Source organism: Diabrotica virgifera, chromosome 1 (assembly GCF_917563875.1).
Source record: "Diabrotica virgifera virgifera chromosome 1, PGI_DIABVI_V3a".
Taxonomy (NCBI): Eukaryota; Metazoa; Arthropoda; class Insecta; order Coleoptera; family Chrysomelidae; genus Diabrotica; species Diabrotica virgifera.
In genome coordinates, this window is record NC_065443.1 from 19797999 (window position 1) to 19822760 (window position 24762).

At 31.4% G+C, this 24762-nt stretch overlaps 1 protein-coding gene across 2 annotated transcripts in view; it reads left to right on the forward strand.

The window, feature by feature from the left end:
• The first annotated feature begins 6053 nt into the window (after positions 1 to 6053).
• The window catches only part of LOC114324607 (T-box transcription factor TBX20-like), a 227211-nt gene continuing 208502 nt past the window's right edge, over positions 6054 to 24762 (forward strand). For both annotated transcript variants that reach the window (XM_050655194.1, XM_050655195.1), the window contains exon 1: positions 6054 to 6490. In XM_050655194.1, coding sequence (XP_050511151.1) covers positions 6361 to 6490 — 130 coding nt within the window. In that variant the 5' untranslated portion in view covers positions 6054 to 6360. The remainder of the gene's footprint in view (positions 6491 to 24762) is intronic.

Here is a 24762-nt window from a genome sequence, read left to right on the forward strand (position 1 = left end):
CCTATGTTGCCCTGGGTAATATCCAGAAATATTTGCAACATCCATCTATTTTTATCATGTTCTGAAGCTATTTCTTTGTGGCATTTTTATGATTAAATATTGAAATGGGAAATAAGCCACAATTAAATTGAAAAAATAATTTATAATAATTAATAATAACGGCACCCGATTTGGGCGTCGAAACGTTTACTCTGGGCTAATTAGCAAAATTCATGGAAAAGTTATTTACCAGCAATTTTATTGCTGGAATCGAATTATAAGATCCTATATATTAATAATATAGGTATGCAAAGTCCGCAGATAGTGTGCTACTTTTTTTTATAAACAAAATGGCGCCGACAAATCGTATTTTTTTCAATTATTTCTCTATAACTCCGAAGATTTTAACTTTACAACAAAAACACCCAAATAAAAATTCACCGCAATTAAATTCTGCATAGAGATATGTTTTTCACGATTTGCTCCGACGAAAATTTTCCTCGGAAAATGCGGGTTTTCCTAACAAAAACTTTAATTTTCAAATAAAGTTTTAGGTAAGTAATTATTAATCAATAATTAAATAACTTAGTGACATCAAAGCTTTCTTGGTATAGATTGTAATTCCAGAAGCCGGTGAAAATTAAACGAATATTTTAGCAACAATTCAATTGTTAATTAACAATTTACGATCGCAATAATAACCAAAATAATCATGATACAATGATCAAACTTATAAAGATTATAAAGATGAGATGCTTATTTAATATTTTATCGACAAAATATAAATTTTTCTTTTTTTTGCATAATCTTTAAATTTTGAAAAAAAAAATAGTTATAATACGCTGGTATTCTTAGTAAAGTACAAAGAAAGGTTATTTACCAGCAATTTTATTGCTGGAATCGAATTATAAGATCCTATATATTATTAATATAGGTATGCAAAGTCCGCAGATAGTGTGCTACTTTTTTTATAAACAAAATGGCGCCGACAAATCTTATTTTTTTCAATTATTGCTCTATAACTCCGAAGATTTTAACTTTACACGAAAAACACTCAAATAAAAATTCACCCCAATTTAATTCTACATAGAAGTACGTTTTTTCCGATTGGCTCCGACGAAAATTTTCCTCGGAAAATGTGGGTTTTTCCAACAAAATCTCGAATTTTCAAATAAATTTTTTGGACCAGTAATTATTCATCAATAATTATATAACTTTGTGAAATAAAAGCTTTCTTGGTATAGATTATAAATTCAGAAGCCGGTGAAAATGAAACGAATATTTTAGCAACAATTCAATTGTTAATTAACAATTTACAGTCGCAATAACAACCAAAATAATCATGAGACATTGATTAAACTTAGAAAGATTATAAAGGTGCGATGCCTATTTAATATTTTGTCGACAAAATATAAATTTTTCATTTTTTTGCATAATCTTTAAATGTTTAAAAAAATTGTTATAAAAAATGAACATTTCTCAGAAATTGTTTATTATATTCTAATTTTATAAAATACTTAAAATGCGTATTTCATAGGTCTTGAAAATGAATGCTTTAAAAAAAAATTCCAACCATTTGCAAAAAAGTTACGAAACAGCAAAGTAAATATACGTTTTCTCCGTTGTTTATAATTTGTTTTAATTGTTTCAAAGCTTAAAAGTGAGTCTATGGTATAATATGATTACTCACAAAGATTATCAAAAATTAGTGCAATGGTTATATTTTAATCAAAGATTAAGAATACTTTTTTTTTGTAATTTTTAGCGCAAAAGTAGGCCTGATACAGAGTCGGAGCTTAAATGTTCACTCGAAGCGACTGACACGCAGCATGCATTATTTATAAAAGTGTGCGTCTCGCGCGGCCCGTCGTCGCACCGAGTGAAAATTTTAGTTACAGTGCTGTATTATTCTACTTTCGCGCGTGTAAATTACAAAAAAATATATTTATAATCTTTAATTAAAATATAAGCATTAAACTGATAACCGTAATTTTTTTGTAAATAATTAGCTTGTACTTTAAACTCACTTCTACGCTTTGAAAGAATTAAAAAAAATTATAAACACCGTAGAAATCGTATGTTTACTTTGCTGTTTCATAACTTTTTTGCAAATAGTTGCAAAAAAGTATTAAAGCATTCATTTTCAAGATATTTGAAATGCGCATTTTAGCTATTTTTTAAAATTACAATATAATAAAAACTTTCTGAGAAACGTTAATTTGTTTATAACTAGTTTTTTTTAAACATTTAAAGATAATGTTATAATGTATCATAGTTATTTTGGTTATTATTGCGGCCGTAAATTATTAATTAACAATTGAATTGTTGCTAAAATATTCGTTTAATTTTCATCAGCTTCTGGAACTATAATCTAAGCCAAGAAGGCTTTTAAGTCACCAAATTATTTAATTATTGGTAGATAATTACTTATCTAAAACTTTATTTGAAAATTAAAGATTTTGTTGGGAAAACCCGCATTTTCCGAGGAAAATTTTCATCCGAGCAGATCGGGAAAAACACAACTCTATGCAGAATTTAATCACGACGGTGAATTTTTATTTGGGTGTTTTTGTTGTAAAATTAAAATCTTCGGAGTTATAGAGCAATAATTGAAAAAAAAAACACGATTTTCTGGCGCCATTTTGTTTATAAAAAAAGTAGCACACTATCTGAGGACTTTGCATACCTATATTATTAATATATAGGATCTTATAATTCGATTCCAGCAATAAAATTGCTGGTAAATAACTTTTCCCAAAAATGGCCTATTCTCCGATAATCAGCCCAGACTAGTTAATAAAATTATTTTTTCAATTTAATGGTGGCTTATTTTCCATCTAAATAGCTAATTATTTTATGCTAAAATTATTTTATGCGATTAGATGCTAAGGGGTACCTACCTACAAGTGACAAAATATTGTAAACTGAGTTAAGTGCACAAAATAATATAGATAGTATTTAAAATTTAGTGGGAAAGAGATACAGGTGAATTAAACTACTATTGGCGACATATCGCAGGTTCTAATTTGACTACTTACGAAATATTTAAAAACAGTTTGCGGCTAAACAGGTACAACTTCACTTGCATCCCCAGGGCCGCGTTTAGGTCAATTGACGCCCTAGGCAATTCTCTAGTAGCCGCACTTCAAACATGTACCATTTTGGCAAAAAAAATGCAGACATTTTTATTTAAATAAGAATACACTAAAAATGGATTTAAACAACCATGTTTATATACCTATAACAGAAAAAATAGTCATCCCAGTTCGATCACATCAGAGACTTCTCTTCAAAAAAAGACTTTCTAAAAAAAATTTCTTTTTCTTGACAAAATCGATAAATTGTTAACACGTTCTTGCCTCATACTTGATGGGAAATTTTAATTCTTGACATTTTCGAAAATGACCTTTTAGCGGACACGTTGGCAACGGCAACTGGGATGCACAAATAAATGTACAAAGCAATGTCAACATTAGGGAAAATATCTTTCAATAACTCTTCTTTAAATAGTAAGATAAGTATGTCAATAGGTGATTTTATTGTGGTAACCAAATGGCCCTTTAAGTGAATGCATTCATGTATGAATGATGTATCTTGGTCGTCTTTATTTTGTATCAGATTTTCAGCTTCTTTAATAATTTCTTCATTGCTTAATTTTGGCAAATATGTTAATAACACGAAAACGTTGATAAATAAGTCGATATGATTCCAGACGTCTATTCAGGTCTCTTATATCAGAGTGTCGATTATATGTAATATAGAATGTGTGGATTTTCATCTCATCACTAGCTGAAAAGTTTGGTTCATCATCGGCCTCCTCGTCAAATTGATTTTTTTTCTCTTTCTTATTTCTTTATATTTTTTATTTGGGCACAATTTTTTTGGCTTCCTTGCGGTAAAGTAATTTAAAAGAGCTTCATACTCTTTAATGACAGAACCCAGATCCATAATTTTTATATAAAAATATTTTTGTACAGTATTTTGTCCGCCCTCTCGTAATGTGCCGCCCTAGGCAACTGCCTAAATTGCCTAATGGATAAAGTGGCCCTGTGCATCCCTTTGACTGTAAGGTGTTGGATATTATTTTTGGTGATTTGCTTAGTATCTTTCCAAATCAAGCCCTTAAAAAAGTATTCAAAATAAGTGAAATAAAAACACAAAATGTACCTACCAAGTAAGTTTTCATAAATAAAAATGTTTAATTTTTACGTAATTTTTCTTTTATTTTAGTTTAAGTATTTAAGAAATTGGTAAGGTACTTAGGTAAGGTGCAAAGAGAAACAAGTGCAAAATTTGAAGAAGAGGGGTACCTACAATTGCGAACGTCTTTTTCCAAATTTCAAATATTTTGAATGAACTAACTTTACAAAAGCGTTTACAATTAGATAAATATAAGGTATAAAATTAATTTAAAATAAGCCATTAATTTGCTGTAGAATTTACCATGTAAATTTAACTTTGACTTCGTTTTTCTCAATTGAACCATTTTATCACTTGTACCCCTTAGCATCTGATCCCCTCATTTAAGATCTTGCAACTTTTAAAGGGTTTTTACCCATAACTTTTTGGTGGCTCCCGCATGCATGCTATTGGCTTAACACTGATGATGGATTACTTGTTAATCCGAAAACGTTTTGTTTTGTGATGTAACCCTTATTGGTAGGGTTACCATACGTCCGGATTTCGTCCGGACAGTCCGGATTTGAAAGACATCCGGATTGGCGTCCGGATATGAGAAATGTCCGGATTTTTTTATTTACTAAAAAAAATATTAAAAAAAACATATTTAACAAATTACTCGAAGATCTCAAACATGCAAATTTTATTACGGTTACAATTGATAGTTCAAACAGAAACGAAATCAAATTGACTTCGGTATGTGTTCCTTATTTTACGCAAAATGAAGGTGTCAACGTGAAACTTTTATTTTTTGATGAATTTCCGGGTTAAACATCTGATTTTTTAGTAGAACATGTTTTAAAATGTATTAAAAAGTACTCAGTTGATTCAAAAGTAGTTTGCCTTTGTGCTGATAATACTAATATGTACTAACTTTGGTGGTGTCAAAAGGCAAGGGCAAGGATATGTTTTTTTCCTTGGACTACCCTTGTCCGGATTTGGCCTTAATAAATTATGGTAACCCTACTTATTGGGGTCTTTTAAATATACCTTTTACAAAGGATCTTGTATTTTTTGTGATTTATGGTATATACAGTCAACTACATGAATTTTATTTTCCTCGTGAATTTTTATTTGTGATTAATTTTCAAATAATTTACTTTTTTTCCACTTAATTTTATATCTAATATCTAAATGTACCTATCCATATTTTTAAATCTGTAATAAAGTAAAATTAAATACAAAAATATTTACCTACAATGTTGGCATTATCGTAACACCCTTGTAATATCTAAACCTAAACAACCCTAGACCATTCACATAGAATTGATGAAGCGCAGAGAATATGCGCGAAGTCTTCTATAAAGGGGTTGATAAAATATGTAATTTTTTTCTTATCTTTGACAAATATTCTCATTATTTTAATCTTATTCTCACCCTCCTTCTTATATTTAGATAGAAGTAGGAAAGCTATTTTTTAATTACTTATTGTGATTTAAAATAAAAAATTTTAAAATTGTTTAGAATTCGTCATTGTTTGTTTTTATATTATAAATCTTTATACCTACAAACATCGACAGCTTCCGAAAATTCCACCATAGGGTAGGCTGTTAGAGGCAATTATCGTCTAATAAAAGAAATAATTTACAACAGGTAGGCAAACCAAGAAATCTAACAAACAACCTCAGAGGGCGTATCCCCTCCGCGTAACGCACGCCCCAACTGGGCGCGGCCTGAATCCGTCCCCTCCTCGATCGGAACTTGTGGGATCAAAACAATACTGAAAGAAAGGATGTTAAAACACCGCCCAGGTGTACAGGGGGGTTAAAACAAAAAACCAACGTGTCATCAAAAGTGCAGAGGGGGAAATTTTGCCCAAAAAATGGCACATTACATCTCGGTACAGTGGTCAGTTGACTTCCAACAACATTGCGGGAAGTAGCCTTTAAGAAACAAAAGTAACCGCTATCAATTATACCGCAAGAGGGGAACGCCTCCCGAAAGTGGGAGCGACCAATCTGAAGGCTTTCGCTAGATATCAAAGTAATCACATTAAATGTGAACCAAGAGGGACTAAATATTCATTCTGTCAAAACAGCTTGCTTCTGTTGCTAAATACTTTACACCGTTTTGTAGACGTAGTGAAAGGTATAGCGTGTTTCGGCCGAAAATTCCTGAAGACGGTTCGGTGGGAATTTTCGCCGCGCTTGTGATTTTTTTATTAGTCTAGTGTTGTGTGATAGATAAGATGTGTCGGTGATAATGGAGGAAAACTGCACGATGAGGCCGTGTGCAACAGACTTTAGCATCGCGGCGATCATGTCCAGACATGGGCGGGCTAGAACTGCAAGATGTAGAGATCGGGATCCGCCGGATACAATTTCTTCTCTCGGTAAGGATAATTCTATCATAACTTAACCCATTAACGCTCCAATTATATTTTTTCGTTTCAAAATTGTGCACATAATTATCAATATTATTGTTTTTTTATTTCTGGCCTTAGTAATGAGTACCTACCTAATATATAATAGTTTGTGTATTGAACAAATGTCTTGTTACTTAGTAAAGTCGACTAAATTGTCTTTAATTGTATCCGAACGTCTGCTGTCCCTCAGGTGCAGTAATATTGTTCTTAATGGGGGAACATTATGAAATTTTTTATCTCTTTGCAATTATAGCTTTACCTACACAATGTTCGAGTACATTTTCCACAGTATGTCAGAGGTTTGTGTACACAATATTACCAGTGGCGTACTGACAGATCAGCGGACCCTGCTTCCAGTTGGGATGCTGACCCGCCCGCCCAATAAAAACACACATTGCATATCAAAAGTTTTTAATAAACATTAAATATAAATCATCATATATCATAAAATATATCATATATTTATAAAAACTCAAGCTAATTTATAGTCCATTCACTCACGGTTTTTGCTGTAAATAAAGTTGGTCCACTTTTTTTGGTAAAAAAATCGTAAAAATCACTCCCTAATTAACATCCCAAATGAAATTATTCGTTACCGCTTCACAAGTTACTTGACTTGTATTGTTTATATCATCTGTAAATATTATCGGTTCATTTTTGAAAAAAATTGGTTTTAAATTCTTCTTCTAAAAATTTTTTTTTTCAAAATAATTTAAAAATTATTGGTGATACCAAAAATCTCAACTATTAAAAAAATATAGGTTTTGCTTTTGTGAATATTCTGGACTTTCTGCTTTCCTTAGGTAAGACAAATATTGGTTATATGGCTGTTCAAAAATTTGCATACACTCCTGATTATTGACTCGTTCAAGCTCATTTAACTACAGCCTTTTCAAAAATAAACACTTTGAATCAACAAATCTTACATATCTTATAAACAATACATAAGTACCTAAAGTAATTTGTGAAGCGGTAACGATTAATTTCATTTCGGATGGTAATTAAGGGCGATTTTCACGAGTTTTTTACCAACAAAAAAAAGATAACATTATTTTAATCGTAACTTATCTACTTACTTTTGATGTTAGAAACCTTTTTAAAAAAACAAGGGACTATTAAAACAATAAGTTAAATTATTCCTATCGCTTCTTATACTGACCTGACTGATCACTTTACGCCAGCCGAAAACTAAAACAGCTTTTAAAAAATGAACATTGAAATGAAATTTATATCAACAAAATAGATTCTCAAATTGCATATGATAAATTTATAAATAAGTTACAGTTGAGTCCAGGAATCTTTACCCGTGCGTCATCCTTTAAAGCAGCGATTCTCAATCTGTGGTACCACTGGTGGTACATTTCATTACTTGTGGTGGTACACAAAACACAAAAAAAAATTAAAATAGTAGTACTTAGTAAGTCTTCATAATACACTATAAAAATACAGGGTGTAACAAAAATACAGGTCATAAATTAAATCACATATTCTGGGACCAAAAATAAGTTTGATTTTACCTTAGTACAAATGGGCACATAAAAAAAGTTACAGCCATTTGAAGTTACAAAATAAAAATCGATTTTTTCCAATATATCGAAAACTATTTGAGTGTTCTTATTGAAAACGGACATATTAAAATCTTAAAAAAAATTATAGTGAAATTTGGGCACCCCATAAAAATTTTATGGGGGTTTTGTTCCTTTAAACCTCCCCCCAAACTTTTGTGTACGTTCCAGGTAAATTATCATTGTGGCACCATTAGTTAAACACAATTTTTTAAAACTTTTTTGCCTCTTAGTAATTTTTCGAAAAGCTAGTTTTTATCGAGATATTTTGAATATTTGTCAAATCCACCGAATATTTGTATACTGTTAAGTACGATTATTATTATATAGAGACCCGATAATAATATGAAAACTTGTTTATAAATTACAGATTCAGGTATATTTTTAACCATATTAAAAAAGAAGCCACATCTAGATAAAAGGTGCCTTATCGGAAAAATACTATGAGGCAAAAAAGTTTTAAAAACGCTGTATTCAACTAGTGGTACCGCAATAATAGTTTAATTGGAACGTACACAAACATTTGGGGCGTTTAAAGGCACAAAACCTCCATAAAATTGTTATGTAAACATATTAAAAAAGAAGCCGCATCTCGATTAAAACTGGTTTATCGAAAAAATACTAAGAGGTAAAAAAGTTTCAAAAACATTGTGTTTAACTAACGGTACCACAATAATAATTTAATTGGAACGTACATAAAAGTTTGGTGGGGTTTAAAGGAACAAAACCCCCATAAAATTTTTATGGGTGCACAAATTTCACTATAATTTCCTGCCATAGTAATGCCACATGTCCATTTTCATTAAAAAATCTCCAATAGTTTTCGATATATCGTAAAAAATCGAGTTTCATTTTGTAACTTCAGAGGGCTGTAACTTTTTTTGTGTGCATATTTGTACTAGGGTAAGTTAGGTTCAATCGAACTACTTTTGGTACCAGAATATGTGATTTAATTTATGACCTGTATTTTTGTTACCTGTATACATATGTGGTACCAAAAATAATAAAAACAACTGTAGGTGGTACATGACTCAAAAAGTTTGAGAACCGCTGCTTTAAAGCATACGAAATAAGTCGATGATAAGTCGGAAATTGAAATTTACTAAGCGCAACATCAAGTGACAGTAAGTGACTTGCTGTTGCGTTTAGTAAATTTCAATTTCCGACTTATCATCGACTTATTTCGTATGCTTTAAGTGATGACGCACTGGTAAAAATTCCCGGACTCAAGTGTAAATAGGTAGATACTTAATTACATACAAACCTCTAGGTAGATAAAGCGCTTAAATGCGAAAATATCAAAAAAAACCTTGGATAACGGTGAAGTTCATATCTTTTATCAAGACGAGATTTTCTTAAAATTTATTTATCCTTATTATCCTTACCACTATTGTCTATATTTAGAATTTAATTTCAGTTATTAAGAATTACATAAAAGTACATGCTGAAAGATGAGGGTGCTATAAACACGAATATCATGCATCGACACGATGGTATTGTGATTATTTTTATGACCCACCGTATAAAACTTGCATTGAATATCTCAGTTTCCGAATTTCTGCAACTTTGTAGCTTACCTACAACTTATTCATAGATCATGCTAATAAAAAAAATAAAAGTGTTTGGGTTAGCACGTGTAGGCAGGCACCGGCGGTTAGTCTTTAAACAAGTATTGAAATAAGCGCTTCGGTAAGCAGGTAAAACGAGTAAGAAACCTTACAAAAGCGTTCCCTGTATTTCTTAATAAATTGTGTTTTCAAATTTTTTGATGAATAGGTATTCTTCGTTTTTATTCATAAATACCTAGACAAAAATTAAAATTTTTTAAGCAGTTACATTTCCTAGTGTGTACTTGTGTAGTTCAAAATTTCCCCATCAAATTAGAAACAGAAGAAGCAAAAGGCGCGATAGAGTAGGCCCCTGCGGAGTCCGGGCCCTGGTTCCACGGGACCCGTGGAACCATGCTCAGTACGCCACTGAAAATTACAGTACATTTTCCACAATGCTAGAGGTCTAAAAAGGAAGAATTGGTAACAGAACAATCTCTTTGGTGCATTCACAGAATCAGCTCTTTCAGAAATCAATCTGTTGGTAAAAATTCAGGACTACTGTTATTTAAACATGGGCAGAACAGACAATTTTGAAATGGTATAAACAAGGTTACAATGTGGTAAAATAACGTTTGTCGAGCAAATGAAAGAATTTATCAATTTGTTACAGAATGCCGAGGAAGAAAGTAATTCTGAAGGTGACAGTGAATAGGAAATTGATTTTATTGGTCTCAAATAAATAAATGTCAGTGCCACCTATCATTGTAAAGTATTAAAAAAGTAAAATTTTTCCAATGTTTTCAAATTATAATGTCAAACATTTTCAGAGTGGCTGCCAATAGTTTTGACTGGGGCCATGCAACATTGACCTCACTAAAATGTATTTAAAAGCGTAGGCGCAAAATTTCGCGCCAATGTGTTTTAAATGCAGTTATTTTTTTTTTCGACTCCTGAGAAAACTAATAGGTACCTAAGTATTTTTGAAACATTTAAACGCAGAATGAATATTATTACCGAAGGCCAAAAGTCCCTTAAAATAAACAAAAAGTTTCTTTTGAATGAGATATTTGAAGTTATAAATCACACTCAATTTTCTCTTTTTTTACCAATGTAACTTATTAAAATTGGCATTATAGAAGTATTCAGGGACTTTCGGCCCTCGGTAATAATGTAATCTTTCATTCTATGTTTAAAGGACACCGCACACATCTTATGGAAAATATAATGTCCCTCAAATGAAATAAAATTTACATGAACAGATTTGTCCCGAATTTACGAACATTTTTTATCATTGTGCCAACAGTTTTGATTCACAAAAGTGTAAATTGATAAAAATCAATCTAAAATCAAATAGGACTGTAGGTACGTGTGTCCAAGAGAGAAAAAAGATGTTGTGATTCGCTTAGGTACTCCATAAATCTTTCTGAGGGATTAAGGCAGATGCTTACTCTTATCTTTTCCTTTTATTATTTATAATAAAGTAGGTATAATTTGGTTAGTTGTACCGCCTCTAATCGGCTTAAGCTAGTTGTGAATAGACTGTTTTCAATAGCCGCTAGACTAATATTATTTATGAATGCCAGTTTTAGGGACTTCAAAATGCGATTTCGATAAACTTTAATTACAATTAACGCCCTAATTAAGCAAAATTCAGAGTTGGCGCAATGGTATCAAATTATTGAAATTTCAAGACTAATCTATTCATGTAAATTTTATTTCATTTGAGTGACATTATATTTTCCATGAGATGTGTGCGGTGTCCTTTAAAAAAAATTCTTATTAGTTTTTTTCAGGATTCGAAAAAAATTAATGCATTTACAAAGCATTGGCCTGATGTTAGTTACTGCGGAAAAAATTTTCCTAAATATGATAAAATATAAAATTTTATTTCCAAATCACAAAAACAAATTTAGTATAGGTACTAAAACAGACAACGACTTCTGCACAAATTCACATTCAATCGAATACTGAAATGCTGCAGTTTTTGATAACACTAAGTATCAGTGTCCTATTTATAGATCAGTAAAATAAAATTTATAATGACAATTTAAGAAATTATATTTCCAAGAATTTGAATATTATATTCATGGACAAAGTTTATTTATAATATGCATTACTCAATATAGTATAGTATAGTTGATCCAAAAGATGGCATAACCCAGACATCCAACGTGAAAGTTATCCTTTAACACCAAATTGTTCTATATGGTCCACACAATGTCTAGAAAAAAGTCACACCATTTTGAGCGTCGGGTTTGGGGGGGAGAGGGGAAAGAAATCGGTAAATTCGTAGTTTTTTAAGTTTTTCGCCAATATTTCTAAAACTAAGCGGTTTAGCATGAATAACCTTCTATACAAAATTGTTCTACATTAAATTTGAAATAAAAAAGGTCCTATTCATAATCTTTCTAAAATGAATGGTTACAAAGTTACGGAGGTAGTATAGTATAACTGGTCCAAAAAAGGCCTAACCCAAACATCCAAAGTAAAAGTTTTCCTCCAACACCAAAATGTTTTATATGGTCCACATATTGTTCAGAAAAAGTTACACCATTTTGAGCGTCCGGTTTGGGAGGGAGATGGGAGAGAAGCCGGTAAATTAGTAGTTTTTTTAAGTTTTTCGTCATTATTTCTAAAACTATGTTTTAGCGTAAACAATGTTATATACAAAAATGTTCTACATAAAATTTAAAACAAAAAATGTTTTATACATAATCGTTATAAAATCAACGGTTCCAGAGTTACGGAGGGTGAAAAGTCGAGGTTTTCGATATTTTTTATATTTTTTGGGCAATATTTATGATATAACTATACCAAAAACCCAGACATCCAAAGTGAAAGTTATCCTCCAACACCAAATTGTTCTATATGGTCCACATAATGTTCAGAAAAAAGTCACACCATTTTGAGCGTCGGGTTTGGGGGGGGGGGGGGAGAGGGGGGAGAAATCGGTAAATATAAAAAGTATCGAAAACCTCCACTTTTCATCCTCCGTAACTCTGGTACCGTTGATTTTATAGCAATTATGTATAGAACCTTTTTTGTTTTAGATTTCATGTAAAACATTTTTCTATAGAACATTCCTTAGGCTAAAGCATAGTTTTAGAGATATTGACGAAAAACGTAAAAAAAAACTAAAAATTTACCGACTTCTCCCCCATCTCCCCCCCAAACCGGACGCTCAAAATGGTGTAACTTTTTACTGAACAATATGTGGACCATATAGAACAATTTGGTGTTGAAGGAAAACTTTTACTTTGGATGTCTGGGTTAGGCCTTTTTTTGGACCAATTATACTATACTACCTCCGTAACTTTGGAATCGTTCATTTTAGAATGGTTATGCATAGGGCCTTTTTTATTGCAAATTTAATGTAGAACAATTTTGTGTAGAAGGTTATTCATGCTAAACCGCTTAGTTTTAAAAATATTGACGAAAAACATAAAAAATACGAATTTGCAGATTTCTCCCCCCTATCCCCCCCAAACCCGACGCTCAAAATGGTGTGACTTTTTTCTGAACATTATGTGGACCATATAGAACAATTTGGTGTTGGAGGATAACTTTCACTTTGGACGTCTGGGTTTGGGTCTAACTATACCATACTAATATGAATATTTTAGTAAACGATAAAAAGGGACGATATGAAACTTCTTTTTTGATATACATATGAGTACATATAAAAAATGTAATATATTCTAGGAGAAAGAAAAATAAAAACCTACGTTATGCTGATGACACGTTTATATTGGTGTCTCCACCGAAAGAAGTGGAATTAATTATGAATATGCTGGACACCGTGAGTAAGAAAAATGGTTTTAAAAGAAATATACCTACAGAAAACCAAACTAATGATTAGACTTAGGCAAATATGCAAATAAAAAAGTATGAAATATGCGCATAAATATGCGGTATTTTATGCAAAAATATGCAGTATTTTATGCAAAATATGCATATTTATCTAGAAAATATGCATGTAATAAAAATATTTACAATATTTTTTTATTTACAAAAATACTTACAATATTATAAATGCATAACGTATACAATTATTTTAACATATAAATATTATTTTGAATTGTGGTAGCAATAGATTATCAAATGATGTTCAAAATTTTCTAATAAAAACTTATGGCTTCTATCTGAATACATATATTTGTAAATAGTAAAACTTCTTTCGACATCAAATTCGACATTTTTCAAATTTACTATAATAGATGGTTCTAAATTAAGTGGTTCCGAAAACGTCCCAGCTAGTACTTGAACCACTTCAGAAAGAACCTGGTAACTATTATTTTTTTCCATGGTTACTTTAAATTTTTGAAAAATTTCCTTTCCAATAGTGCCTTTAACGTTTTGACACAATGACTCAAATTCTTTTATTAAAACTGTACTCTCTAACAATGATAATTTGGAGGATTCTAATTGAGTTATAGTTTTCTGGACAAAACTATAATTTGATTTTATGACTGACAGTTATTGTTGCTGTTGGAGGATGTTATTTTGTAAGGCTTTCTTAGCTTCCAATAAAGATTGACTGAAAGCACTTGGACACTGAAGGTTGATATTTTTCACTTGATGTGGTTTTTACTTTTTTAGCTAAATGTTTCGCGGTTCTTACATGCTGATCTATTTGAATTTTTTTTTCAGATGAAATCTAAAAAAGAATATAAATATTCTATAGTTGTACCCATTTTTAAAATCTAAGATTGTAGAAATAAACTAAAAATGAACCGTTTCTGCATAACAATTAAAATATTTAAATTAAATCAAATAAAAATCAGTGTAGTAATCTTGAAAATGTCAAGAAATGACTGTGCAAGAAGGAAGAACCCCCAAATATTTACAAGAGGCTATTGGTCTTTTCTGTTTACATTTAAAGAAAACATACTGTGAGCATAAATTAAAAGCACTTAATTAATTAAGTCCAATATATGATATGTTTTTGTTTTTAGCAAAATTAAAGCAAACTACGCTATTGTTAAAAAAATGTTAGCGACCTTTCAGTAGACTATTGAACGATTTGAATTTTAAATTTTTTATCGCAAGGAGTTTAAAAAATGCTTGAAAAAAGAAAAATACATCGCTTTATTGCGAACTAGCCTTGTGTCGGTACTTTTCTTAAACATAATCTCCAATTTTAAAATCTTTGTTTGTACCACCGTGTAAATTTTTACAATAAAATAAAAAATAATACGTATGTACTTACGGTTTTGCCACAACATGAGCAATAAACTTTATCCATATCCATAGATCTTGTGTAAGGTTTTATCCAAGTTGAAACATTGCTTATTTTCGGCATTTTCAAAGCACAATAATTATTGGCAATTAGAAATACACGTTGTTACGCCTCCAATTTTACAACAAAAGTGAAACCAAGTGAAATTTTGAAAACTGATCGTCAAAATAAAAATTTTTACCTAAAGACATAAACTGGCAAACACAAACCCTTAATTCCAGGACAAAACGTGACAAAACTATAAGCCGCTGTCTTTTATTAGTTACTATACCAAGAATTTGAATACCAAGTGATTAGGTATAAAACAAAATTAAATATTGGCATTTTCATGCTATCTGTAAGTTTGAATATAAAAATATATAGTTAACACCAAATTTTCAAATTATATGCACTTTATGCTCAGTTTTATAAAAATATGCAAAATTTGACATTTTTGCATTTTTTATGCATTATATGCAAAATATGCAATTTGCATATTTGCCTAAGTCTAGTAATGATCATCGATAGAATCAGAAACAACCAAACAGAGATAAGAAACATGGCAGGTTACGAAGTGGTTAGACAATTTAATTACTTAGGCTCAGCCAGTATCTACCTACTCTACTAACAGTAGAAGATGCGAAGACGACATCCGTCGACGTATCACAATGGCCAGATCACCAACAGCTAAACTAACAAAAAGAAGAACACTGACATTACAAAAAACACAAAATTACGCCTTGTTCGAGCATTAATTTTTCTATCACCGCCTACGCTTCAGAAACATGGACCATAAAAAACCCATTTGAAGCGTATGATGGCATTTGAAATGTGAGTCCATCATAGAATGCTGCGCATACCATGGACCGCACATCGCACAAATAATTCAACACTAGAAGAACTTAACATAAAAATTGTACTCGCAACAACTACATATCAACCAAAATATACTGAGATATTTTGGACCTATAACCAGGGGTGTGCGGTGAAATTTTAAACAGGGGAAGCAATTTATAAAAAAATTGTAAAAACACCTATTTATAATGTAATTCAATTCTTCTATCTGAAAGAGAATCTCGGTCATCAAAATTCTTAAACCTATTTTGCATTCGTTGGCATATTTGATCTAAAATCTGATAGTATTATAGACTATAATAGTCGGCGGTAGCACTTTTGGACATTTTCAACATTATCAGTGCGTATACGTTTCCTTTTAGGCTCAAAACTTCTTGCCATCATATTATTCCAACATTTTTCAAAGTCATCTCTCTCTTTTTCTTAATAACATCTTTAAATTCGCTAATTTTTTTTACACAGAAACCAATCTCGTTTATCTTTCATTGCAATACTTTTCCTGTATCCCACTTTTCGCATTTTCGCCATTCTCCAAAAAAAAATAATATAAATAATTCTATTATATTTATTTATATAAATAATTAAATAAAATCAATCTTCATAATTCCACAAAATCAGTCGACGAAGCCCGTCATTGTCAAATGTTGGTAAATCCCATTTAAATTCACGAAAACAGCTCCGTGTATGCAGTTGACAAAATTGCTTATAAGCGAAAGATATGCCCGAAATTTGAACTCGCCACACTGCGTGTAACCCCGGTGATTTTTACATAGGCTGAGGAGAAGAAAATTTGAAATCAGATTATCTGCTGACATGACTCCGAATACCAACGTAAAAATACGATCATGGCCTATGGGTCCGCGTACGGAACGAAAGCTAGAAATACAGCATGCAGCGCTGCTTAAGAGTATTTTTCATTGCTTTGTTATTTGCTGTATGACAGAAATAGAGTAAAATACGTTGGTCTTTTCTTATTACTTACTGCTTGTGTTACATAATTAAATATTCTCGTATGCAACTTAAAATCCTGCTTCGTCTTATGTGTTTGTTCAATTTTTTTTTAAATAATCTCAGTTACTTACTCAGTTGGTACGGTATTACCTACGGAAACCAAGGGAAGCGATGCTTCCCTTGCTTCCATGGACCGCACGCCCCTGCATATAACTAGAAAAAGAGAAGGTATGGAACAAAATAGTTAAAAGCAACTTAGCAGGCAAAAGATCCGGAGGAGGATCTCCAGCACCATGGTTGGACCAAATAAGGTAGATGACTGGTTACTACTAAATTACATGACGCCATTAGGTACATCCTTACGAAGGAGAAAAGATAGAAGGTAAAAGAGATAGAGGAGGAAATCAAAATGAAGTCAGCAAATTCGTTTGATCTTAATTATTTATTGACAGGATATTGAAAATATAATACAACCAAAATTATAATTCAGTTTAGTACAGCATATCTACGGATTTATTTCTTTAAATTTAAACAGGTTTTAACGGTTGAGAAAAAAATAAAATTTTCAGTGAGCTATAAATAGGACACTGGCCTACAATGAGTTAAATAAAATATTTAATTAAATTATAAAACTTAATACAAGAATTCAAGTTGCCTCTCAATGAAAGGTGCAGTAATTATTAACGTTTCTGAATTATTACATCTATTTGTTTGTTTAATTTTATTTTACTTTTAACATTTTTTATGCACATTTAACAATGTTCATAAAAAATATATTGAAGAAACTAACACAACATTAATAAACAAACAGTGAATAATTCTGTTGGTCTATAAATATAAACTTAATAGACCTAATTATGTAAATTAATATTGTTCTGTGCTATTTTCTTGTGTCATCTTAAAGTAATTTACTATTTTTACTATTGTGTAAAACATATGCAAATGACCATAGAGTTCATTGATTCAAGTAGGTATAGTCCTGAAATAAACATGGCAAAAAGAAAAATCAAAGAAGCAACTCTAATTATGTTAAATAAAACCAATTGAATGCAGTAGGATCTGGTTACCATAATTACTAAAAGAGGAAATCGACAGAAAGAAAATACCACAATGAGTAAGTCAATAACCGATCGAGGATACATCATTTATTTTTTAAAATAACATAGGTACATACAGAATCAGACTTTGGTGTTAATATTGAGAGTAAACTAAATGTTAGGCTATATACCTTCTTACCATGTCGGGATAGTATCATGAGGGTTTTTCCTCGTTTCTCTCTCCATGACTTACTATGGGATCACTAAGAAAAGAATTTTACTGCCGTCATTGCATGTGGTTGTCTTTTTAATGACAAATAAATTGCTATGATTTTTCTGACGGTTATTCTTAAGCTAAAGTTGATTTTATGTAATTGAATGAACTATTAGACCTGGATCCCGCTTACCAAAAAAAAAGTTGATTAATAGCAAGCTGAAAATTTGTTCATAGCTAAACGGTATCTAGTCGGACAAACTTTGATGTATGGGAACACTGGAACAGGGGAAGTTTTAATTGTGGAACAGGTTAACAATTTGGAACGTCAGGCTACGAAAACGTTCCATGTATTTTGTCGGACAGAACTTCCAATTGATTTGTTACCATTTCATTAAACTCTCATGCAAGAATCAGACTAGTGTTTATCACCAATTGGGCATTTTAATGAGTGGAACACGAAGAACATGTCAAATGACAGGAATCATGTTGGTTAGTAATAGCAGTCTGATTTTTGCATGAAAGTTTAATGAAAGGGTAATAAATCTATTGGATATTCTGTCCAACAAAATACATGGGACGTTTTCGTAATCTGACTTGGCAAATTTTTAAACTGTTCCACAATTAAAACTTCCCATGTTCCAGTGTTCCCGTACATCAAAGTTTGTCTGACTAGATACCGTTAAGCTATGAACAATTTTTCAGCTTGATATTAATCAACTTTTTTTTGGTACGCGGGATCCAGGCCTAAATCTTTCACTTTAAATAAAGTTGTCACAAGAACATAACTCCATATTAACAATATCATTAAAGTCATTTACTTAAAAATGTACCTATAATGTAGGTAGGTATGTCTATGAGTTATCCAAATGAATGAGTTAGATAAAATTAAATTATTAAAAGAATTTTTTTACCAAGCAACAAAAACAAAATTTGTTTAATATAGATATTAATATTTTGTATTTTGAGAAAGATTTCCGAAGTGTAAATCGAAAAGTAAAATAAACCTATATTAAAATAAAATTGTGGCTTAGTCCCAATAGAAATAGTAAACTGTAAATCATTGTATACAGGTATATCTGCAGCTGGTATTGCTGTAAAACAAATTTAAATTATTTTGCAGTTTTACAATATCTGATATGATACAGCATCTTATTAACTTTCTTGAATTTTCTTGAATTTTTGAACTACTACCTACTTACTTTTAGGTAAGATAAAGGGGAATATCTAATATGCTCAAGAAAAAATACAGTTCGTGTAACAAGTTTAAATATTGGCGAATAAGAGTTTGAAAAGGTAGAACACTTTCAATATCTTAGGGTTTTAGTTAATGGAACTAATGATAGAAGCATAGTAATCAATAAAAAAATCCAGGCAGGAAACAGAACCTACAGGAAATACAAAAACTTCCTCAAAGATATTAAGCTTACTCAGAATACTAAACTGAAAATCCACAGAGCAGCAATTATACCATTACCTAATCATTTAAGATGCTGAAGTAATGTGCCTGACACGAAAAGATGAAGACTGAATGATGATCCTAGAGAGAAAAATCATTCGGAGAACAGATGGTCCACTGAACATTGTTAATAATGAATTTATAAAACTGATGAACTCCAAAGTAAGTGAACTTTTTTAAAAGGAGAAAACATCGGCAGATTTCAGAAACTCAGATGCTTGCGCCATATAGAAAGTAGAAAGCTAGAAGCAGTTATAAGGAGAATCACCAAAAAATGGACACCAGTGTCAGACAGACCACGAGGAAGACCGAAAACAGGATGGTCTTCTTCTTCTTCTTTAAGTGCCGTCTCCTAATCGGAGGTTGGATATCATCATCACTATCTTTACTCTATCCACCGCTGCTCTAAAGAGTTCCATAGAACTGCATCTAAACCAGTCCCTTAAATTCTTTAACCATGACACTCTCCTTCTTCCTATACTCCTTCCGCCTCTTATCAGCTATTCCGCCTCTTAACAGGATGGTAGAATCAGATAATTGCTGACCTTTAGAAGATGAGAGTTGGAGTTAGAGAATGGAAAACCATGAGCAAAAACAGGAACCAAAGGAGAAATATTGTGAAAGATGATCAGAAAAGCCCAAAGAGGACGGCAATCACGCCGCCAGGAGTTTAGATGACATGATGATAATGATACCTTGTACATTTTACAATAGATACTCGTTGGTACAATAAAGCATTTTTTACACTGAATATATGCTTGTGACATGTGATTCAGGTGTTCTTAATATCATTTGACTATTTTTTGAATGTTCTAGCAAAGTTAATTCTCACAATAAAACACTGAAAAACGTTTGTTTTCTATAGTTCACTTGAGAAAGGCACTTTGCCGAAACAGCTGTAGTAATAACATAGTTGTAATAAATTTTGTGGAAGTATAGAAAACAAACGTTTTTCAGTGTTTTATTGTGAGATAAAATGAACTTCCATCAAGTAACGGTCGAATCCATCAATTATTTAAAGTTCATTCTATTCCACATTCAATACGTGAAATATTTCATATGGATGTTAGAGGTTCAACTAACTATGGATTTTATAAATTACTTAAACAACAACCAAAAATAATACAAACAATAACATGAACAAAGAAATTATTGTTTGGCTCTTAGCCAATTGACGTACAATATAGTCGCAACAACTCAAAACTAATTCACCTGCTTGATACGTGCCACTAACGATTTATTACTTCATCTTCTTCTTCACGTGCCTTCTCAATCGTTATTGCTATCCTTATCTTTGAGGTTGCCGCACGGAAACTTCAATTGTATTGAATTGGATCCGAACCATTCTCTAAGATTACTAAATCAGAGCATTCTTTTTCATCCCGTGTTGCGTTTACGTTCAATTTAGTCCTGCATTATTAAATGTATATGATGTATTTTCCACCACGACTTATAATATACAGGGTGTTTGGTAAAGAATGGGCCATAGCTTAACCTTAGATTCCTGAGCTTAAAATAGGTCGATTTAAGTTAACTTACTTTAGTACGAAAGTTGATAGTAACAAAAATACAGAGTGTCAAACTTTTATTTTACTTAGTTTTGAATATTTCCTGACAGGCATGGGACAACACGAAATTTGGTAAGTGGTGCTGGTACTGTACACCCTACTAAATTATGTTAAACAAACGTTTCTGGCTACTACCAGAGGCGTACGACGGGGGAACGTTACTGGTTGACCCTTCCCAAATTCTACGCCACTGAAGGAATTGCTATTTTAGTACAATATTTTGATTCTACAATACCTTCTATGTAAAAAAACATACTCTTCATTCATAACGATAAAGTCATTAATTTTCGAGATATTTGAAGCTAAAAACGAAGGAGCATAATACCTACATTAATCAAAATAAGTGTGCCTTTTCATTTTTAACTTCAAATATCTCGAAAACTAATCACTTTATCGTTACGAATGAAGAGTATATTATTTGCATAGACAATATTGGAGAATCTAAAAAATATGCTAAAATAGCAGTTTCATCAGTGGCGTAGAATTTGGGAAGGGTCAACCATTCACTTTCCCCTGTCGTACGCCTCTGGTAGTAGCCAGAAACGATTATTTAACATAATTTAGTAGGATGTACATTACCTACACTTTCTGCCAAGTACCATAAGGATATGTCAAATAGTTTTATAGTAGCGGACACACATAATTCTTAAAGTTTTAAATAAAGAATAAATTATTAAAAAAAAAGAATACTTTAAAATAATTTGACATATCCGTGTGATACTTGGAATAAAATGTAGGCACTGTATACCCTACTAAATTATGTTAAATAGTCGTTTGTGGCTACTACCAGAGGCGTATGACAGGGGAACGTGAATTGTTGACCCTTCCCAAATTCTACGCCACTGATGAAACTGTTATTTTAGCATAATTTTTATATTCTCCATTAATTTATATGCAAATAATATACTCTTCATTCGTAACGATAAAGTCATTAGTTTTCGATATATTTGAAGTTAAAAATGAAAAGGCACACCTATTTTGATTAATGTATTATGCTCCTTCGTTTTTAGCTTCAAATATCTCGAAAACTAATGGCTTTATCGTTACGAATGAAGAGTATGGTTTTTACATATAAAGTATTGGAGAATCAAAAAATTGCACTAGAATAACAATTCCGCTAGTGGCGTAGAATTTGGGAAGGGTCAACCTTTCACGTTTCCCCGTCGTACGCCTCTGGTAGTAGCCAGAAACGTTTAACATAATTTAGTAGATTGTACAATACCAGCACCACTTACCAAATTTCGTGTTGTTGTCCCATGCCTCTCAGGAAATATTCAAAAATAAATAAAATAAAAGTTTAACTTTCACACCCTGTATATCGGTTATTATCAACTTTTGTACTAAGGTAAGTTAACTTAAATCGACCTATTTTAAGCTCAGGAATCTAAGGTTAAGCTATGGCCCATTCTTTACCAAACACCTTGTATTGTATTTTTCATGATTTCTTACAGTAGATACCAATATCTTATATTCTTAATTCGTTGGAAAATGTACCTAGGTAAGGATTTCACTGTATTCTTTCAGTCAACCGTTCTCTCCAGTTCTTTCTGTTTTGTGAGTCCTCTTCCTGTAGTTTTCTTCTTTCCATTGCTTCGTTCAGTTCATATCTGAAATATCTTCAGGGTCTGTCGTCTGTCGGACTCCACTCTATTATTCTATTTATCCAACGATTTTTGTCTGTTCTTCTGACATGTCCATACCAGGTTAATTTCTTCTGTTCGATGTATTGTATATATTCTATTATGTCTCAGTTCATTCCCATTTTTTTCTTAATCTTTATGTTATTTCTTCTATGTAAGTATCTCTTTTTGTTAATATGCAGCTTCTCCTTATGTTTTTTTTGGCTTGGACTGTAGTCATTCAGCCAGTCTCAATCAAAAGGAAATGTATTAAGGATATTGTCAATTAGTGAAACATGGTTATTATAATAATATTACAATTTTTCCTCTTATTTACCTAGTCGTTACAGCTAATGTACATACTATGTTAATACATATTATAAATATATTATACTACTTAATGTTTATCAAGAACACAGTGTATACATTTTACAAATAAAAATATTAATGTTAGTATTAAAATAAATGCATTTTTTTTGTATTTTTTTTTAGTTTTTTTTTAGTTTTTTTTTGTTTTTTGTTTCTTTGTCACTACGATAAGATGTCAACCCGGTTCAGCCCCTCGGAGGTTTAAATCCTCTTAGTGACTTTTTTTCTTTAATTTTTTTTATTATTTATTTTTTTTAATTTGTTTTCATTTTTTTATTATTTTTTTTTATTTTTTTTATTTTTTTTCATTTTTTTTAATATATTTTTTTTAAACATATTTTACAAATACCTAGAACCAATTAGAATAATATTTTACTATCCGACAAGAAAGATACCAAACAGTCAAAAATTTTCTTTTTATTCGGTGACAGAATAAAGAGAATATTTACAGGAAGTGGGATGTTCTGGTCTATAATTCTTTTAATTAGGTGATTGGTTAGGTGTTTATGCTTCTTGCATTCAAAAAATATGTGGTTCAAGTCACTCTTAACCTCACATTCTTGACAAATATTCGACTCTAATATGTTTATTTTAAATAAATGTTCAGGATAACATGCATGTAAAAAGCAAAAACAGCTTCTCCTTAGGAATTCCATCTTTGTCGCTCTTATTTTGTTTTTGGTTTTCTTATTTATTGTCCAATTTTCACACCCTATATGTTGTTAAAATATATTCTTCTTTTTGTGTTTATACTTGTGTTCTTATCCTACAGTACCGGGTTAAATTTTCGTATGCAGTCTCTTTTTTGTCCTAACCTATTCCTTATATTATATCTTCTTCAGAGTTCAGTTGTTCTTTTGTTTGATATTATGAAACCTAAATACTTGTACTTGTCTGATCTTTTGATTTATTTAACTTCGTCTATTTCCTGCTGTTTTATTTCTGTGTTCTCAGTTGTTAGGTATTCAGTTTTCTTTAGGTGTATTTCCATCCCATTTTGTGTATTTTCCTGTTGAAGTTTTCTCATCATAAAACTGAGGTCACTTTCGTCTCGTGCGAGCACTATTTGGTCGTCAGCAAAACTTACGGTATATTCGCGGTGTGCAAGTACTTGGAAGGGATACGCGAAACGATCGTGTGCAAATATCGGAGAAATCTTGAAACTTTCTGAAATAATTCATATTGTCAATTGAAATTGTCAAATTGACGTACATTTCATACCTATTGTCAGTTAAGAAGAAAAATTATATATTGTTCCACAATATTGATATAATATGCAATTATTATATAAAGGTAAATTTAATTAATTGTATGTTGCTTGCAGTACTGCATTCTAATAACTAATTTTATTTACTACATACAATTGTTTACGTTTAAATAGCATAACCTAAATCTTATTTTTTCTTCTTATTATTTTTTTTGGACTATGGCCTTGACAATTATCCAGTAACCAGGACCATATGATTGGCCAATATAATCAAAAGTGCGAATAAAAGTGTAGAGCGTAGAAATAGGTGTCGCTTTTCCGAACTTGCACGGTCCCAATAGGTATTCAATTCTTATTTGTATACACATTCCTTCGCACTTTCTTTTCCATGGTTTCAGGTTTTTTTTCAGTAATATTTTGAACAGGGTAGGGGATGTAGGGATGATAATGAGAGGACATAAATATCACTCACTCCGGTTGACAATTCAGGGCAAAAACGAAGGAAAACGCTGGGTTGGAAGAAAACAACTGTCCTGGCTGCGTAACATTAGACAATGGACACTGGACAGGTCGAACGGTCGAGGAATTGTTTCATATAGCTGCCAACCGAGAAACATTTCATCAGCT